This window comes from Cupressus sempervirens, chromosome 8, assembly GCF_028749045.1.
Source record: "Cupressus sempervirens isolate cs-2001-9-10 chromosome 8, ASM2874904v1, whole genome shotgun sequence".
In the NCBI taxonomy this organism is placed as follows: domain Eukaryota; kingdom Viridiplantae; phylum Streptophyta; class Pinopsida; order Cupressales; family Cupressaceae; genus Cupressus; species Cupressus sempervirens.
The window spans coordinates 14079358-14098417 of record NC_143125.1 but is presented as its reverse complement, the minus strand read 5'-3'; the positions used below and the strand labels follow the sequence as shown (position 1 = coordinate 14098417).

At 34.1% G+C, this 19060-nt stretch overlaps 4 protein-coding genes across 4 annotated transcripts; all 4 read left to right on the top strand.

Annotated features, from left to right (window-relative positions):
- Nucleotides 1-1389: 1389 nt before the first annotated feature.
- LOC149541339 (endochitinase 4-like) lies at nt 1390-2554 on the top strand. Its single transcript, XM_089796619.1, has 2 exons — nt 1390-2185; nt 2336-2554. Exons 1-2 carry the CDS (start codon nt 1765-1767, stop codon nt 2512-2514), a joined length of 600 nt encoding a protein of 199 aa, XP_089652745.1. The 5' UTR covers nt 1390-1764; the 3' UTR covers nt 2515-2554.
- Nucleotides 2555-4154: 1600 nt separating this feature from the next.
- Nucleotides 4155-5999, top strand: LOC149541338 (cold-responsive protein kinase 1-like). Its single transcript, XM_089795594.1, has 5 exons — nt 4155-4383; nt 4538-4718; nt 4925-5075; nt 5450-5552; nt 5791-5999. The coding sequence occupies exons 1-5, from the start codon at nt 4155-4157 to the stop codon at nt 5997-5999; spliced, it is 873 nt and encodes a 290-aa protein (XP_089651720.1).
- Nucleotides 6000-8391: 2392 nt separating this feature from the next.
- Nucleotides 8392-9589, top strand: LOC149541337 (endochitinase 4-like). Its single transcript, XM_089796621.1, has 2 exons — nt 8392-9236; nt 9387-9589. Exons 1-2 carry the CDS (start codon nt 8816-8818, stop codon nt 9563-9565), a joined length of 600 nt encoding a protein of 199 aa, XP_089652747.1. The 5' UTR covers nt 8392-8815; the 3' UTR covers nt 9566-9589.
- A 91-nt stretch (nt 9590-9680) lies between these two features.
- On the top strand, nt 9681-18734 carry LOC149541336 (cold-responsive protein kinase 1-like). Its single transcript, XM_089796616.1, has 6 exons — nt 9681-10665; nt 10755-10879; nt 11162-11375; nt 11479-11710; nt 11917-12067; nt 17879-18734. Exons 1-6 carry the CDS (start codon nt 10332-10334, stop codon nt 18212-18214), a joined length of 1392 nt encoding a protein of 463 aa, XP_089652742.1. The 5' UTR covers nt 9681-10331; the 3' UTR covers nt 18215-18734.
- The last annotated feature ends 326 nt before the right edge of the window (nt 18735-19060 follow it).

The following is a 19060-nucleotide window of genomic DNA, read 5'->3' as shown; positions in this document are numbered from 1 at the left end:
ACTACTACTTGGGCTATCACTATACACAAATCACAAGGCCTAACTTTAGAATGGGCCACAATTGATATAGGTAAAACTGAAAGACAAGGCCTCACCTTTATAGCCATATCAAGGGTCAAATCCCTACAAGGCCTTCGAATTGAACCTGCCTTCTCATTTGAGCGCTTTTACAAAATGAAAAAAAAACCCTACAATATTATTAGAAAGAAAGAAGAAGCTCAATTGTCCTTGCTCTCACTTTGACAAGGTACTTTTTTATAATCACTCCCACCCTTCTATACACTTTCCCTTTTAAAAAAAATTTACCTTATCTAAGAATTACATTTGTTTGATGACATTTTTGTCTACTTTTCTTTTACAGGTTCACTATATGCAACAAAGAGATGACAAAACTCAGATTGACTTGTCATATAGATGATATATAAATGTAATATGAGATATCCTACAAGTAATACCCATACAAATACATTGTATTGTCAAATTTGGCACACTTACTATTACTTAAAAATAATGCTTCTATCAAATATCATGCATGTTTCAAATGAAACTTTACAATTATATTATAATTACTATTTAGGTCTACACATACATTTCTTGGTAAACATTTGTATCAAACATTGTGCATGCATCAAATATTTTTTTTCCATTTTATTGTATACTACTCTGCTTCTAAAATACCATTGTTGTTATGCACTATTGGACCATGTACTAAAAATCATATTTTCTTGAAAAATAATATTATTTATCATCACAAAAATATTTGTTTAACCCTTTACTATACTATGCAATTTCATACAATGATAGTTTTTAAAAATTACGCTATTGGCTTTTCCTTGAACCTCTCATAGGTACAAGTGCGAGTGTATTATAAAAATAACATTTACTCTAATTTATTTTAGATATTTAGTAGTAATTTTGTTCCTCATTTCATGACACCTAGAAAATCACTAAATATTCCCCTTTTCACTTTGGTTAAGCTACTCTCAATGTCATTTTTGGCATGGTAGACATGTAACACATGACATTTAATTTATTCACAATTTTTTTAAATTTATTGCATTTATATATAATTGTTAAATATACTATGAGAAAATGCATAATAACCATTTTACTATTGCAATTGCAAATAAAACAAAATTTTCAAAATCAAATTTGTAGTTTACAATAATAACAATAGGTGACACTTTGACTATAAAATTTAAATCAATGTGGAGGAACTCCACGCTATGGGTCCTGTTTGATTTGCTATTTGAGAAAGGATAGACTAATCTCCATCCAAAATCAAAGGCTAAATGATATTTTCAAAAAAGACATTAATGCTCTTACATATGGAGAGGGACTTATTGTGTATGGTCTTGCTTCAAGTAAACGGATTTACAGGGGACTTGACTAAACAGATAAAAATTCAATGCTCTCCCGCCCACAAATTACAGAAAATATTGAGGCATGGCTCCTGTGCTGTCTTCAACTTAGAAAGTTTAAATTGGTCCATGGCTCCAATTTTGTTGCCTCTTGTGACTACAGGAGTGAAAGACGAAGACAGTCAGAAGTTCTGACATCTACCTGAAATGAGGATCATTTCAATCAGATGTGATAGAACACGGCAGTCTTTGAGTTTAGGTATTGCCGGCTCTGTAGTTTTATGCTTTCCCCCAATTTATTATTAAATCATTGAATAGAATCACCCAAAATTGTTTTTCCATGCATGAATTGAATAGATGACTACACTCTGGACTAGAATAATTAGGTGATTTTTAAATAAAGATGGTCTCTGTGGGAACCTTCTTCGATTGGGTTTATGCCCTGTTACCATTTATGGTTTTACTGAACGTGATATCTTGTCAGAATTGTGGGTGTTCCAGCAATGTCTGTTGCAGCCAGTATGGGTATTGTGGAAACACCACAGATTACTGTGGAGAAGGTTGCAGGGAAGGTCCTTGTACTGCTAAGAGTTCTAATTCTTCCTTGGGGGAGTTTAATATTCTCAATGACACCAAAATTAGAGATCTCTTTAACAGTATTCTCTCTCGTGCCTCGGAAAGCTGTGAGGGTAAGGATTTCTATACACTTAATTCATTTATAGCTGCAGCAAAGACCTTTCCGGGTTTTGGAAGCACAGGATCAACGGAGATTACCAGAAGAGAAGTAGCGGCTTTTTTAGCTAATGCGGCTTTCCTGGTTGGAGGTAATCCAACTAACAATTTTTTCTTTGTTTTATTGATAATCTTTTTAAGTTAAGTAAATATCCTTTGATTAGACTGGAGGGCTTTTACAAAGTGGGTCAATAAGCTTTTGTTTTGCTCCAATCTTGATGACTCTGAATCTTGAACCACAGATTTCTGCTATGTCAATGCAATCAATTCAAGTTTGATAGACTGTGATGAGACGATCACTCTGTATCCCTGTGCTCATGGAAGGAGTTATCATGGGCGTGGTCCATTACAATTAAGTTGGCAAGTTGTCTTGGACTTGTTCATTGACCTATTTTTATTTGCCGCCAACAAATCAAATTAATCGTGGAAGTAACGAACTTATAATCTACAAAGGTTTCAAAAGGCATAAATCTATTCAATTTGATCAATAATGTCAAGTTTAAAGGCAATCAACACTACCTATACATAGTGTGTCATCCAAAGAGATACATGGGGCTCCATTGGCCTTGAGGGCCTATTTTTCAAAGAGAAGGGAGTTTCATAAAGTAAAATAAACTTTGCTACAGAATTAATTGAAGTCTTTTTTTAACAAATAGCAGTAGTTATTTGAATGTGGAGGGCTAGAAATTATGCTAAACAATAAAATTTGCAAGGTCACCAGCTTTCATAAATTGCAGCGGTTAAAATGTTAAATTTAAACTGCATATGAAATTCATGAAATCATCTCCTTAAAAATAATCTTAAAAAATCTCAACAGTACCAGCTGAAATCTTTTAGGAAGTCCCCTCCACAAGGCTTGAGCCTTAAATTTCTGCACTATATTTATTATAACTTAAAATTAGGGTTAAATGTGGATCCAAGACAAAAGACCAAACTGGTTCACAAGGAGGTTTGCACACACGCATTGTAGGAACTTGAACTTAGATCCTTTCAATGTCATACAAGACTGAAAGGCTCCTACACTTATAATATTAAATGTATTACTGGTTACTTGTTTTTGTTCAGGAACTACAACTATGGACCTGCAGGGACTTACCTCAAGTTGGACTTACTAAACCAACCAGACCTTGTATCCACCAACTCTACAATCTCCTTCAAGGCTTCCCTCTGGTTCTGGATGATCAATTCTATCTGTCACACTGCCACTGTTTCTGGACAGGGCTTCATAGAAACTGTTAAAGGTCTAGATAGCACGGCGTGTGATAGCCCTTCGGATGTTTCCCTGAGGGTTGATAACTACAAAACATACTGTCAGAAACTTGGAGTAGACCCTGGAACAAATCTAACATATGACATAACATCAATTTCCACTGGAGGAGGAAGAAAAATTAATAAACTAGTACCCATATTATTAGGAAGCATAGGAGCAGCTCTTCTATGTTTCTTGTTCTTATTCTTCTGCAGGTTTTGTATGAAACAGTTAAGAAGACATAAATCAGATAAAGGTCTAGGTATGTATACATATGAAAAAATATTAGTTTATTGGTTAGTTACAGTTGCCATTTATGCCAACTCTAACATTTTCAAAGTGAAAATCTAGGTGCTGACGAAATACAACCTGCAAATACTAACTTCAATTACACTTATGAAGTTCTTCAAGAAGCAACAAATGGCTTCTGTGCTGCAAACAAACTTGGGGAAGGAGGTTTTGGTGAAGTGTATAAGGTAAAACTTTAGCAGTCGGTAGATATAGTTGGAATCTGTTTCCACCATTTTAGTAGATTGTGAATAGATACCACTGCGAAATACATAAAACTATGTAAAATTTGATATTAAAATGATTTTGTTTATTAGATTCCTACCAGCCATCTTGTTTCTTTAGTGCAATTAATCCAGTTTCCTTCCTTCTTGTCTTCCAGAGCAGTAAATTTCTCGAGTGCTTTACTTTGACACTAAGTTACATAAGCTTATGTTCAGTTTGCTAGATAAATCTTAGGAAGAGATGGTTGTAAAATTTCATGTAAACAATGATATTTAGAAAATGTTTTACTGAATGAACCCATGATCTATTTGCAGGGGATATTCAAAGACGGAAAAGAGATTGCTATTAAGAAGCTCTTTGTAACACAATCAACAAAAGCTATGGAGGAATTCCTTTCAGAAATTGAGATTGTCAGTGGCTTTCTTCATAGAAATCTCATCCGTTTGCTTGGGTGTTGTAGTAAGGGGCAGGAGCGATTTCTAGTTTATGAGTTTATGCCAAATAGGAGTCTTGACAAACATTTGTTTGGTAATGATTAATGAGTTCAACTCATTTCTTAAAAAAAATGATTTCCAACTATAATATTTCACGCTTTCATTCCATGGTGACTGAAACTCTGGATGCAAACAGGGGAGGGGGGGAATTTTTCTCAACTGGATAAATCGTTTCGAAATATTAACAGGCACAGCTCATGGTCTTGTATATTTGCACGGACATTCTCACTTTCCAATTGTACACAGAGATATCAAAACTCCCAACATCTTTCTTGATGAAAACCTGCAACCTAAGATAGCAGATTTTGGACTAGCCAAATTTTTCCCAGAAGACAAGACGCATCTTACAACCAGGGTGGGTGGAACCATGTAAGTCATTAACTGATTTACTTGTCCTTTGAAAATGCATTAGGCGCTCCTCTTGTCTAATTTAAGTTTGCTTTATTTTAACTGTCCTTTAACATTCTTTTGCCATTAATGAACAATAGTGTATCTATTGTAACTACTGAAATAAGCTAGCATTACAACACTTAACTATTATAGAATCTTATAAACTCACATTTTGTTAAATACAGTGGATATACTGCTCCTGAATATGCTGTGCATGGCCAATTAACACGAAAAGCAGTTGTTTATAGCTATGGAGTGGTTGTCCTAGAGATTGTGAGTGGAAAGAAGTGCAGCAATACTGGACTTCCGCATCCCTTGGACCTTCGTTTGCAATGGGTATGTATGCTTCTTAAATTTATACACCAGCATATGAAATGAAATGAAGTTCATTGTTCACAACCAGTCTAGTGGACATTTTGTAGAATCTATTGGAGTTAAATTCATACATACAAAAATATAAATTATAGAGTTACTTTCTATAATATAAAAACTTATATTGGCGTCAATAAATAACTGAAATAGGCCAGAATGATCATACAAGAAGACCCACATTAGTATAGACAAACAGATCTTTAATCTGATTGTAGTGATCCATATTAAAAAAAATATAAGATTACCAAATTTTTTTTGCCTACGATCATCAAGGGGTAAGAGATATGTCCCCAGGACTGAGTCTACCAATGCCATTTCGAGAATGTTCTGACATGAAGGCAGATGTTGATGTTATCCTTGGGCACGGAACATTCTATTTCGAGTCAACACGCAAAGCTGTTGGCCCACTGAGCATCAAGAAGGAAGCTAGCAGATGGTGGTGTGTTTATTCTTTGAGATCAACTGAGTGCTTTAATTAGCCGATAGGCTACTATAGGTGGGAATTTCACTCAAACCTGTCCGATCCTTAGAATACCGGTGGTAAGTAGGTTAGTGGTTTTCAGTTGCCCGTATATGTTTTAGTGGTCGGAAAAATCATTGACTTGATCAAACCAACTCTTATCTGTATCGGATTTTAAATCAAATGCAATTAGATGAAATCTTTAATGGACACGAACAGGGCGAAATATGAGACTTTCATCAGAGAGGCGCATTTCTTTTTCACGCGATTTACATAGGAGAGCATTGATGGTCACACAGGATTTTGAACAGATTTTTCATCGTGGTTGTGGGTATTTTCTACCTACACGGTGGAATGTCTTTATCACTAACAAAGGGGCAGAGGAGCGAAATCAGTTGGGCGGAAGTCAAATTTATGTGCTAGATTGAGAAAGAAAGAGAATTTCAGGTTCTTAAGGCAGAGGTTTTGACTAGTACAAATTTGTATAGAACAATTCATGAGGTTGCGAATCCAAAATAGTATAAAAGAGGATGAAGAGCAAGCAGCGGCTAGGTATATTAATGTTCTATGGTTTTTGCTTCAAGATGAACTGGCCTTAGTGAATGTACCTTGGATGTGGCATATGAACATGCCTTGAAAGCAGAGGGAAAACTAAATTGGAAGAGTAAATGGCAAATAAGAAGGGTAATAAAAATTTGAATAAAGAAAAGAAAGTTCCTCCAAACAAGAAGAGCCCAAGGGAAATGTGAAACCTGACTTTAGAGGAAAAGAGGGCTTTAGAGGCAAAGGATGATGTTTACAATCTTTTAATAAACATGAACAACTTCTTTTCATAATCTAATACATCTTTTAATTCGATTACTTTACAATTTACTTTCTATTAAATAAACATGAACAACTTCTTTTCATAATCTTTTACACTATTCTTACCAATTTCAGACTTTGATCCACATTGTGTTGTTACCATCGTCATGGTGTTCCAAAGAGCATTAAATCAAACTTCTAAGAATCAGTTAGTCTTCACACATTAAAAGCACCTCTTGGTATCTATGTATGGTTCCACCACTCAAAATCTCAACTCAAAACATACCACACTAAAGGCATGAACTTTTGCGATTGCGCCCCTTGTTCATTATTGGAGTTGAGTTTTAATTGAATTAGATTTGCAAATCTAAGTTCTTTACTAACTTTGTAATAAATATATGTATTATGTTCCATTGATGACATAAAATAATGTTAAATCCTAGTTGCAACATTTAAAGAAATACATAATTTATTCTTAAAAAAAAAAAAAATTCAAATTTATATAAAATTTCATCCTTATAATTTATATTGCATTTCCTCCACAACATTGAATGATATGTTGTGTTTCATTTATCAATGTAACAAAACTAGTAAGATATTTGACACAAATTCGAAGAAATATAAATTATGAAAGAAACAAGTGCCTTTGCCTTAATTATAATAGTTTAAGATTAAAAAATTAAAAAGAATTTTAAAGATAATATTTAATAAAATTTAATTAATATTTGATTAAGATTAAAAATATCATTTAAACCATATATATTTAAATATAGAAAAATAATATTTTTATAAAAAATAATTTATAATTAATTTTTTAAATATATCAAATTAAATTAAAATAAACATTAAAAAATGAAAACTCAAAATTAAAAATAGAAACACTTGAAGTAGCAAAAGTTAATAACTAATTCAAGCACAAGTGATTAGGCTAAATTGATATGACATGAAAGAAAGGAAATTTTATTCACTATATTCTATTTGTTAATGAATTTTATCATTGTCATATAAAAATTAAATAAACCTTTATAAAGCATTGTAAATAATAGAATGAAGAGCTATATAATTAATTAATTTTTTTAATCATATGTTACTATTATAAATGAAAAACTATTATTAATTAATATGTTTTATGGGGTTCGTATATATTACTATTAGAAATACTTTCGATTAATTTGGTACCTCTTTTTATTTTTTTGATATCACTATAGTTAATACAAAAAAATCTAACATATAAACATTAGAAAAATCTAAATTTAAAATTTAAAGTAAAAATACTTCATTTCATTTCATTCGTAGCTTGTAGTTGCCATAATTTTAATAATTTAATTAGGTAGAATATTAAATAATTTTATTAAAAATATAAATTTAATAACTATAATAGAAAATTGAATTGGTTGTAATCATAATTTAATTAATATTTTTAATGAATTTTTTCAAATATTTTATTTCTTTAGTTAATTTTTTTTTTAAAACCAAATGATTTCTTCACTTTAATAATAGACTAAATGAAACATAGTATGCAAATTGGGTATCAAGAGTAAGTACACATTTATCAATTAAAATTTTCATATATTTTTATAAAACTTTTCAAATATTTTATTTTTATAATTAAAAAAATGTTTAAACCAAATGATTTATTCACTTTAATATTAAACTAAAGGACAAATAATTCCTAACGAAATAAAATACTAACTATAAAATTTTCGAAATTTTTTTAATTTAAATTGTAATTCTTGAAAAAAAAACAAATGAAAATTAAGTATAAAGAATAAGTAAGAATAAGTACATGTGTATCAATATTTTAATATTTTGCATGGAACTTTGTTTTGTATTTTCAGCATTCTAAAATATTGGTGAAGTTGAAGTAAAATAATTTTTGTGAGTGTAGAAATTACAAAAATCAAAAATCAAAATAAAAAATAGAAAACACTTTCATTATTATATAATCTAATATATATTTAATTTCTTATATACTTTTTAAAATGTCTTATTATTTATAAAAAATGAATAACTTATTGACCGTGTATGGTCTTGCTTCAAGTAAACGGATTCACCAGGGACTTGACTAAACAGATAAAAATTCAATGCTCTCCCGCCCACAAATTACAGAAAATATTGAGGCATGGCTCCTGTCCTGTCTTCAACTTTGAAAGTTTAAATTGGTCCATGGCTCCAATTTTGTTGCCTCTTGTGACTACAGGAGTGAAAGACGAAGACAGTCAGAAGTTCTGACATCTACCTGAAATGAGGATCATTTCAATCAGATGTGATAGAACACGGCAGTCTTTGAGTTTAGGTATGGCCGGCTCTGTAGTTTTATGCTGTCCCCCAATTTATTGTTAAATCATTTAATAGAATCACCCAAAATTGTTTTTCCATGCATGAATTGAATAGATGACTTCACTCTGGACTAGAATAATTTGGTGAATTTTACATAAAGATGGTCTCCGTGGGAACCTTCTTCGATTGGGTTTATGCCCTGTTATCATTTATGGTTTTACTGGACGTGATATCTTGTCAGAATTGTGGGTGTTCCAGCAATGTCTGTTGCAGCCAGTATGGGTATTGTGGAAACACCACAGATTACTGTGGAGAAGGTTGCAGGGAAGGTCCTTGTACTGCTAAGAGTTCTAATTCTTCCTCGGGGGAGTTTAATATTCTCAATGACACCAAAACTAGAGATCTCTTTAACAGTATTCTCTCTCGTGCCTCGGAAAGCTGTGAGGGAAAGGATTTCTATACATTTAATTCGTTTATAGCTGCAGCAAAGACCTTTCCAGGTTTTGGAAGCACAGGATCAACGGAGATTGCCAGAAGAGAAGTAGCAGCTTTTTTAGCTAATGCGGCTTTCCTGTTTGGAGGTAATCCAACTAACAATTTTTTCTTTGCTTTATTGATAATCTATTTTAGTTAAGTAAATACCCTTTGATTAGACTGAAGGGTTTTTACAAAGTGGGTCAATAAGCTTTTGTTTTGCTCCAATCTTGTTGACTCTGAATCTTGAACCACAGATTTCTGCTATGTCAATGCAATCAATTCAAGTTCGATAGACTGTGATGAGACGATCACTCAGTATCCCTGTGCTCATGGAAGGAGTTATCATGGGCGTGGTCCAATACAATTAAGTTGGCAAGTTGTCTTGGACTTGTTCATTGACCTATTTTTATTTGCTGCCAACAAATCAAATTAATCGTGAAAGTAACGAACTTATAATCTACAAAGCTTTCAAAAGGCATAAATCTACTCAACTTGATCAATAATGTCAAGTTTAAAGGCAATCAACACTACCTATACACTATACATAGAGTGTGTCATCCACAGAGTTATACATGGGGCTCCATTGGCTTTGAGGGTCTATTTTCAAAGAGAAGGAAGTCTCATAAAGTAAAATAAACTTTGCTACAGAATTAATTGAAGTCTTTTTTAAACAAATAGCAGTAGTTATTTGAATGTGGAGGGCTAGAAATTATGCAAAACAATAAAATTTGCAAGGTCACCAGCTTTCATAAATTGCAGCGGTTAAAATGTTGAGTTTAAACTGCATATGAAATTCATGAAATCATCACCGTAAAAATAATCCTAAAAAATCTCAACAGTACCAGCTGAAATCTTTTAAGAAGTCCCCTCCACAAGACCCGAGCCTTAAATTTCTGAACTATATTTATTAGAACTTAAAATTAGGGTTAAATGTGGACCCAAGACAAAAGACCAAACTGGTTCACAAGGAGGTTTGCACACACGCATTGTAGGAATTTGTACTTAGATCCTTTCAATGTCATACAAGACTGAAAGGCTCCTACACTTATAATATTAAATGTATTACTGGTTACTTGTCTTTGTTCAGGAACTACAACTATGGACCTGCAGGGACTTACTTCAAGTTGGACTTACTAAACCAACCAGACCTTGTATCCACCAACTCTACAATCTCCTTCAAGTCTTCCCTCTGGTTCTGGATGATCAATTCTATCTGTCACACTGCCATTGTTTCCGGACAGGGCTTCATAGAAACTGTTAAAGGTCTAGATAGCACGGCGTGTGATAGCCCTTCGGATGTTTCCCCGAGGGTTGACAACTACAAAACATACTGTCAGAAACTTGGAGTAGACCCTGGAACAAATCTAACATGTGACATAACATCAATTTCCACTGGAGGAGGAAGAAAAACTAATAAACTAGTACCCATATTACTAGGAAGCATAGGAGCAGCTCTTCTATGTTTCTTGTTCTTATTTTTCTGCAGGTTTTGTATCAGACAGTTAAGAAGACATAAATCAGATAAAGGTCTAGGTATGTACACATATGAAAAAATATCAGTTTATTGATTAGTTACAGTTGCCATTTATGCCAGCTCTAACATTGTCAAAGTGAAAATCTAGGTGCTGACGAAATACAACCTGCAAATACTAACTTCAATTACACTTATGAAGTTCTTCAAGAAGCAACAAATGGCTTCTGTGCTGCAAACAAACTTGGGGAAGGAGGTTTTGGTGAAGTGTATAAGGTAAAACTTTAGCAGTCGGGAGATATAGCTGGAATCTGTTTCCACCATTTTAGTAGATAGTGAATAGATAACTCTGCAAATTAATCCAGTTTCCTTCTTTCTTGCCTTCCAGATCAGTGAATTCTCAAGTGCTTTACTTTGACACTATCCCTTAGTTACATGAGCTTACATCTGCTTGTTCAGTTTGCTAGATAAATCTTAGGAAGAGATGGTTGTAAAATTTCATTTAAACATTAATATTTAGAAAATGTTTTACTGAATGAACCCATGAACTATTTGCAGGGGATACTTAAAGACGGAAAAGAGATTGCTGTTAAGAAGCTCTTTGTAACACGATCAACAAAAGCTATGGAAGAATTCCTTTCAGAAATTGAGATTGTCAGTGGCTTTCTTCATAGAAATCTCATCCGTTTGCTTGGGTGTTGTAGTAAGGGGCAGGAGCGATTTCTAGTTTATGAGTTTATGCCAAACAGGAGTCTTGACAAGCATTTGTTTGGTAATGATTAATGAGTTCAACTCACTCCTTAAAAAAAAATGATTTCCAATTATAGTATTTCACGCTTTCATTCCATGGTGACTGAAACTCTGGATGCAAACAGGGGAGGGGGGAATTTTTCTCAGATGGATAAATCGTTTCGAAATATTAACAGGCACAGCTCATGGTCTTGTATATTTGCACGAACATTCTCACTTTCCAATTGTACACAGAGATATCAAAACTCCCAACATCCTTCTTGATGAAAACCTGCAACCTAAAATAGCAGATTTTGGACTAGCCAAATTTTTCCCAGAAGACAGGACACATCTTACAACCAGGGTGGGTGGAACCATGTAAGTCATTAACTGATTTACTTGTCCTTTGAAAATGCATTAAGCGCTCCTCTTGTCTAATTTAAGTTTGCTGTATTTGAACTGTCCTTCAACATTCTTTTGCCATTTATGAACAATAGTGTATCTTTTGTAACTACTGAAATAATCTAGCATTACAACACTCAACTATTATAGAATCTTATAAACTCGTATTTTGTTAAATACAGTGGATATACTGCTCCTGAATATGCTGTGCATGGCCAATTAACACAAAAAGTAGATGTTTATAGCTATGGAGTGGTTGTCCTAGAGATTGTGAGTGGAAAGAAGTGCAGCAATACTGGACTTCCGCATCCCTTGGACCTTCTTTTGCAATGGGTATGTATGCTTCTTAAATTTATGCACCAACATATGTAGTGAAATGATGTTCATTGTTCACAACCAGTCTAGTGGACATTTTGTAGAATCTATTGGAGTTAAATTCATACATACAAAAATATAAATTATAAAGTTAGTTTCTATAATATTAAAACTTATATTGGCGTCAACAAATAACTGAAATAGGCCAGAATGGTCATACAAGAAGACCCACATTAGTATAAACAGATCTTTAATCTGATTGTAGTGACCCATATTAAAAAAAATATAGGATTACCAAAATTGTTTTTGCCTACGATCATCAAGGGTTAAGAGATATGTCCCTACGACTGAGTCTACGAATGCCATTTAGAGAATGATCCGACATGAAGGCAGATGTTGATGTTATTCTTGGGCATGGAACATTCTATTTCGAGTCAACACGCAAAGCTGTTGGCCCACTGAGCATCAAGAGGGAAGCTAGCAGGTAGTGTTGTGTTTATTCTTTGAGATCAATTGAGTGCTTTAATTATGTTAATATTAAGTATCTACAATTTTTACTAAAAGATTATACAACACTTTAAATGTTGTAGAAATGTGAGGCGTCACCAAATCTGGGACTAAGTAAATATCTCGTTCCATATTTTAAGTTTGTTTGAGAAACTGAGAAGGGGGAGGATGATGGGTGACAGTAATGGTTTGAAAGTATCCTATTTCTTGAGGAAGGAAAAATAAATGCCAACCGTTTGGTAGATAGAAGAGACAAGCTGTGATAGATCAGTACAAAGAGGAGCTAGAAGAGGAGTTTCTGTAAGTTGCTATTCAAGCACTTCAATATAGAGGCATTTTCGCAGACTTAGAGGGGACAAATAAAATGGTTTATATAGTTTTCATTCTCGGATAATAATAGTTCCATGTAGTTTCTGATAATTTTCTGATATTACTTATCTTTGTCGTGTTTTCGCTTTTGGTTCCGCTGTTCTCGATTTCTGTTTGGTGTTGACCATTTACACTGTATCTCTTATACTCCACTGAATTCTGTACCTATTACAGGGTTATTTAATTTGTAGCAATAGAGGTTGTTTGCATCAATTTAGCATCAATCAAACAAACAGGATCCAAAGGGGAATCCATCCGAACTGAGGAAGAGGCAAAAGGAATGCAGGACCATAGTTATATAATGGCGAATAATGGGTTAGGGGTTAGGAGATTAGAAGTCATTAAGGGCAAACTATATCAAGATAATTCTGTGGATGAGAAAGAGAACTTCAGCAATGCATCTAGGGCAGTAGAAGGTTCATTGAAGTTATGTCCAAACAAGGATCTAGACTGAAGGTTGAAATTTCAGATTTTAAAGGCGAATTCACCTCAGATTTATTCACAGATTTGGAGAGGTATTTTGAGGCAGTAAGAATTGATGATAATCATAAACAGGTGAAAATTTCAGCTTCAAAGTTGAAGTCTCATGATGCTTTATGGTGGGAAAAATTATTAAGAACTAGGGACAACAGGGAATGAATAAAATCAGATTGTAGACCAACATGTTGAAGCACCTTGAGAGCTAGATTCTTGGCTACAGAGTATTAGCATAGACTATTAGAGAATTTCAGAACTTAAGGCAGTGGTTTTGACCAGTACAAATTTATATAGAACAATTTATGAGGTTGCGAATCCAAAATAGTATAAAAGACGATGAAGAGCAAGCAGTAGCTAGGTATATTAATGTTCTAAGGTTTTAGCTTTTCCCAGTACAGTCAATCAAATCGATGGCCCAAATTTAAGAACTTAAAGTCAATTACTTAAGATCTAGGGCCAGAATTTAAATATGAGTTAACTGTCCCTGACCCTGGCAGCGAATTTCAACTATACTGTAGCCGTTTTCTTAATGATGCTTTTGTATAACCAGTTCTTTAAAAGAGTCAGTGTCAAGAAACTGTTGGACCGTTACTAACAAAGTTGCCAATTTGGGTGCAAGAATCGGCTGTGCAAAATATTTTTTGAGGGTTTTAGATGCATTTGGATGCACATGCAGACACGCACACACTCACACATATATTCTAAGGTAACTATCACAACTTCAAGCATTATACTCACTGAGCTTTTTGGATATCATCCGATCAGCAAATGGTATTGACCAAGCAAGCAGCATTGATTGAACGAACAGGAAAGAAAAAGTAGAAGTAACCAATCAGACAGCGTCTTGCACAGTACAATCAGCAAATAATGACCTCAGTCATTTCCAGCAGTCAATACGATCAGTGAAGAGTATAATTAATCCATATTTACAAGACGTATAGAGGATGGCGAAGACAGTCAGTACCTTATACGGTCGTCAAGAAATACGAACTTGTCAGCGGTGAATAGGATTCAAGGGATACATGCCGAACGAGTACACATCAGCAGAACAACACTCGGACAGAAAATGATCTAGTAGGAGATAGTAGTCTTTAGTAGTACTCACCAAATACTTTATGAAACGTCTTACACTCGAGGTAGCATTCACATATAACATTTCAAGCGTCGGAAGATCACACTTCCCTGTCGAGTACTGGATAGGCTTTAGAGAATAATGATTAGCGATCTTCAGCACTGGTAAATCAGGAATACGAAGAGCAGTACTTAGAGGCAGTGGCAGTTCAAGCTGGTAATTAAAAGCATATAGAAGTTACAAACGTGTGTGATTAATGGAAAAAATCTATAATTAATATCAATCAACCTCCCAATACTGATTAAAAATCACAAAGGTAGCATCAGTTTTGATGTTTTACTTTTTTCTGGGCTCCCGGATGCAGTGCGCATCCGCAGGGCATCCACATCCCTGCGATACACTTCCTGGGTGCCTCCTCTTCCGCCTTTGAATGCATCTGCATCCGCAGGTGGGGCGAGAAAATCCAATAAATTAGGTTACTAATGATAGCATAATGCTTGTTTAAGGAACGTGCAAAGGTCCAACTTTTGGATTCCATTACACTTTGGTGTAAGGTCAAGACTCAATCAAGAAGAAGACTAAAAAAAAGGTTCACTCATTTACAGATTAACTGTCTATGTGCATATTGGATTTGTACTAATGTTCATAACAAGTCTAGAATTTATATGGGTTAGTGAACATTATTACTTCTTTGTGGGTGGAACGTTTATGTTCCTTTCTTTTTCTGGAAGTCAGACAAGATCTTTCTGAATGAATATATATATAGAGAGAGATAGAGTCTAATCTGCTCAAATTAGTATTGCCCAATTATGTATATATTAATTTCGAGTGTGATTCAAATTGGAATTATGAATGGTCTGTGAATCATAATCTTCAGCCAGAATTTACTTTCAGTTTTGTCGTTCATGCTTGTTGTATAGTGATACACAAGTATTGGTTTCCTTTCGTACTTTCTGCTGAAAGTACCCCCACATTTGTTATTCTTTAGAAATTTGATTACTCATGTTATACGAAGGGAGTTCTACCTAGGCAAAATTTAGAGAGAATCTATATTGTAGTTTACCCAACTGTTGATTAATGGTTTGATCTTGTTTGGGCAAAAGAGTCATTTTAAGCATGATTTTGAAGAAGACTAATCTGTTAACCAACACATGGTATCCCAGAAACCATAAGTAATGAGAGGGATAGTAAATCTCTATGTCACTTCTGAATAACTTTTTCTGGAATAAAGTGGATGATAGGTTGCAATATAGCTCAAGATACCACCCCTTAATCGATGTTTAATACAGATGGTAAATAGAAGTCTAGTTAATCTATGGAGATGTTTGGTTGATGACAACCCAAACAATGCAATTTGACTCTAACCCAAATTCTGTAATGACAGGTTTATAGATAAATCATGTATGGACTTAATTTGATCCAGCAGTAAGCCCACACGTAAAGAAATGCTACAAATGAATAATATATGAAAAATGCTGGCATAGAAAGGGAAAGATCTTCCGGGAAGGGAAATAATTAGGGTACATTTGCAGAAGAACAAGTTGAAAGCCCAAGAAATTTGAGTCTTGCAGGATTTTGAAGAGGATAAATAACAATGCATATGTGATTGACGTTCTTGAGGATTCAGAAATCAGTTTTAATTTTAATATGACTGATCTTTCTTCACACACTACTAAAACAAATGAACAAAACAAAATGTGGAGCAAGTTACTACCAGAGAAAAAAAGATAACAGATTGAAAGAGTGTTAGATAGAAGACATTATATTTCAACAGTCCATAGCAATTAGAGCGTATGTTTCTGAATTCAACTGTCAGTTTTATTTGCAATTTTGCATTAACATTTGGATCATACTCCTGTCATCAGCATGAAAGAGAGCTGCATGATCAGTTTTATTTGCATCAATGTTATCTCCGTCATCAGCACGAAAGAGAGCTGCATGATCAGGTTTATTTGCATCAACATTAAATAGCTGCATGATCAGGTTCATTTGCATCAACGTTAGATTTGAAATCTAACATTGATGCAAATGAACCTGATCATGCAGCTCTTTTTCATGCTGATGTAAGTTACATTTGAAATCTAACATTGATGCAAATGAACCTGATCATGCAGCTCTTTTTCATGCTGATGTAAATTTAACGTTGATGCAAATAAACCTGATCATGCAGCTCTCTTTCATGCTGATGACGGATTATTGAGTATGATCTGAAACGTTGATGCAAATAAAACTGACACAATTGAATCCAGAAACATACGCTCTATAAGAGTGTTAAATACCAAATTGGCCGCTACAAAGAACAGGTGTATATAATAAATTTTCCTTCAATGGGAAGGCTTGCTGAATTCCTATAGTACCTGGATCAGAGAAGCAAAGTTACTGAAATACACAAACCTACCCCACGATATATCTCTAGACAAGGAGATTCCAAATTAAAAAATGTGGGATGGATGATACACAACGGAATCTGTGAGGAACTAGATGTCTTTTGTATTGTTATTTTGGTTGAGAAATTGATGTGTTTGGTTGGAGAGAGTGGCAATGAGAACGTTTTTTTAATATCAGTAGTTGTAGAAACCACCCTGCTTGTAGGGAAAAAGAAACAGGCATCAATAGTTTGGTAAATGGCGTGAAACTAGCTGGTATAGATCTGTAGAAGGTGGCTCTGTTGCAATTCTGGCAGTCCATTTAGAGCTATTTTGAAAGACATAGCTGGGAGATAAAAGTTGAGGTTTTTGCTCATTTTCTGATACTAAGGGTTGTGTTTCAGCTGATAGTTGTTCGGTACATTGCTTATCTTCACTGTATTTTCACTTACGATTCAACTCTGCCTGATTTTTGTTTGATATTGCTCATCTACACTGTATCCCTGTTTATATGCTGTTTTCAGTCCTGTACTCTGCAATAAGGTTATCTAACATGCAGCAATAGAGGTTGTACATATAGAATGAAGAGCTAGAGAGCTCCATAACAATTGGCTTATAAGATGACATTTTCTAAAGGTTTTAGGAATGGATTGGCAAGTTAAAAGAGTTTGATTATAAGAGAAATAATATTATTCAGTCGCTTGATAGGTATTCTTCTGGGAAATCATGGTGCTTAATCCTCGTAAACATGATAGCAATGAGAGCTAAGAGGAAGATTCTTTTGAATCAGTACTCATAAAATACATATTAACCTAATAAGCACATTTAGATCCACATTTTCTTGATCATCAGGTATACGCAGAATTTGATTTTCAGATACCTCTTAGAGTTGAAATCTGCAAGTGGAAGTTTTTGCATATAATGTTTGCTCTGCCAATTATCTTCCTATAATATTTACCTGGGAGATAACAAAATATAGTATCTCGTTTCACTGGCAATATTTCTAGATGGTATTAATTATTTTTTTGATTGATGCAGGCTTGGAAGTCATTTGAAAGAAATGAGAGCTTAAGCATTGCTGATCCAAAACTGGAGTTAGCGACTCTATCTGAAACCGATCAAAGACAGATCTTAAGAGTTATACACATTGCTCTTCTTTGCACTCAAGGCTCTCCTGCGAAGCGACCATCCATGTTTAATGTTTTGTCAATGTTAACAAATGATTCAGAGATTTCAGATGTACCCACTCCACCGGCCTTGTTGGATCTTTCAACAGAAATAACTCCTATGTCTTGCCCAGTAATTGCTAAAACTTCATCTTCAACTTCCTCAACGTCACATGGATCCATCAGTATATCTCTCTTCCCACGCTAAGAGTTATTATTGATCTCCCTATTGATCGGGGTAGATTTGGATGCTAATAAATGAAACATGCCATGTTTGGTTGATGGACTCATCGCATTATACAAAGTCTTTAAACACACACAAACACTTGCCCACTTACAGTAAAAGATATGTGCATACTGCTGGTTACCGCCAGTGCCAAATAGAATGAACAGGGAAGGAAGAACTCTTACAAAGTAAACGATTTGTTTTAGAATTTCAGCATTTCCATATGGATATTTCTTTCTTCCTTTCTGAAAGATTTTAATAAAGTCTATCAAGTCAAAGCAGTTTATGGGACTCCAGACCACACCCACTGTATAGAAATTCGTATAGTGGTTTGATAAAAAAATTGAAGAATGGAAGAAACAAAATTTTCATGCCTACCCTTTCCAATGATGTTCATTGTCTTGGTCGGAATTTGGTTGGCTTGTATCTTAGAATTCGAAGAACTGTCCTCGTTTATGGAATAACTGAGTAAATGACAGAGGGGCTTCTACATTGCCTATTATTGGATGTTTCAAAACCAGAGGAATTAATAGGGAGAATTCAGCCATCTTTAGTTCAATTCATGGCAGGCCTTTCCTATAAACCCTTGGGTTGTAGGCCTGGTTTAATTAGGCCAACAAACAACTAAATCTAATTGGTTATAATTAAAATTTGGATTTATATGGAAGAATTCAAAGTTTCAACCTTACAAATTGTTCAGATTAGGGATGAACCCTACTTTGCCTCATTTAACAACTGATTAATTTGTGATTAGTTTGTAATTGAAATGTGGAAATGGTAGTTTATATTTTTGAATAAAATTCTGTTTTAAAAATTGAAGGAATTTTA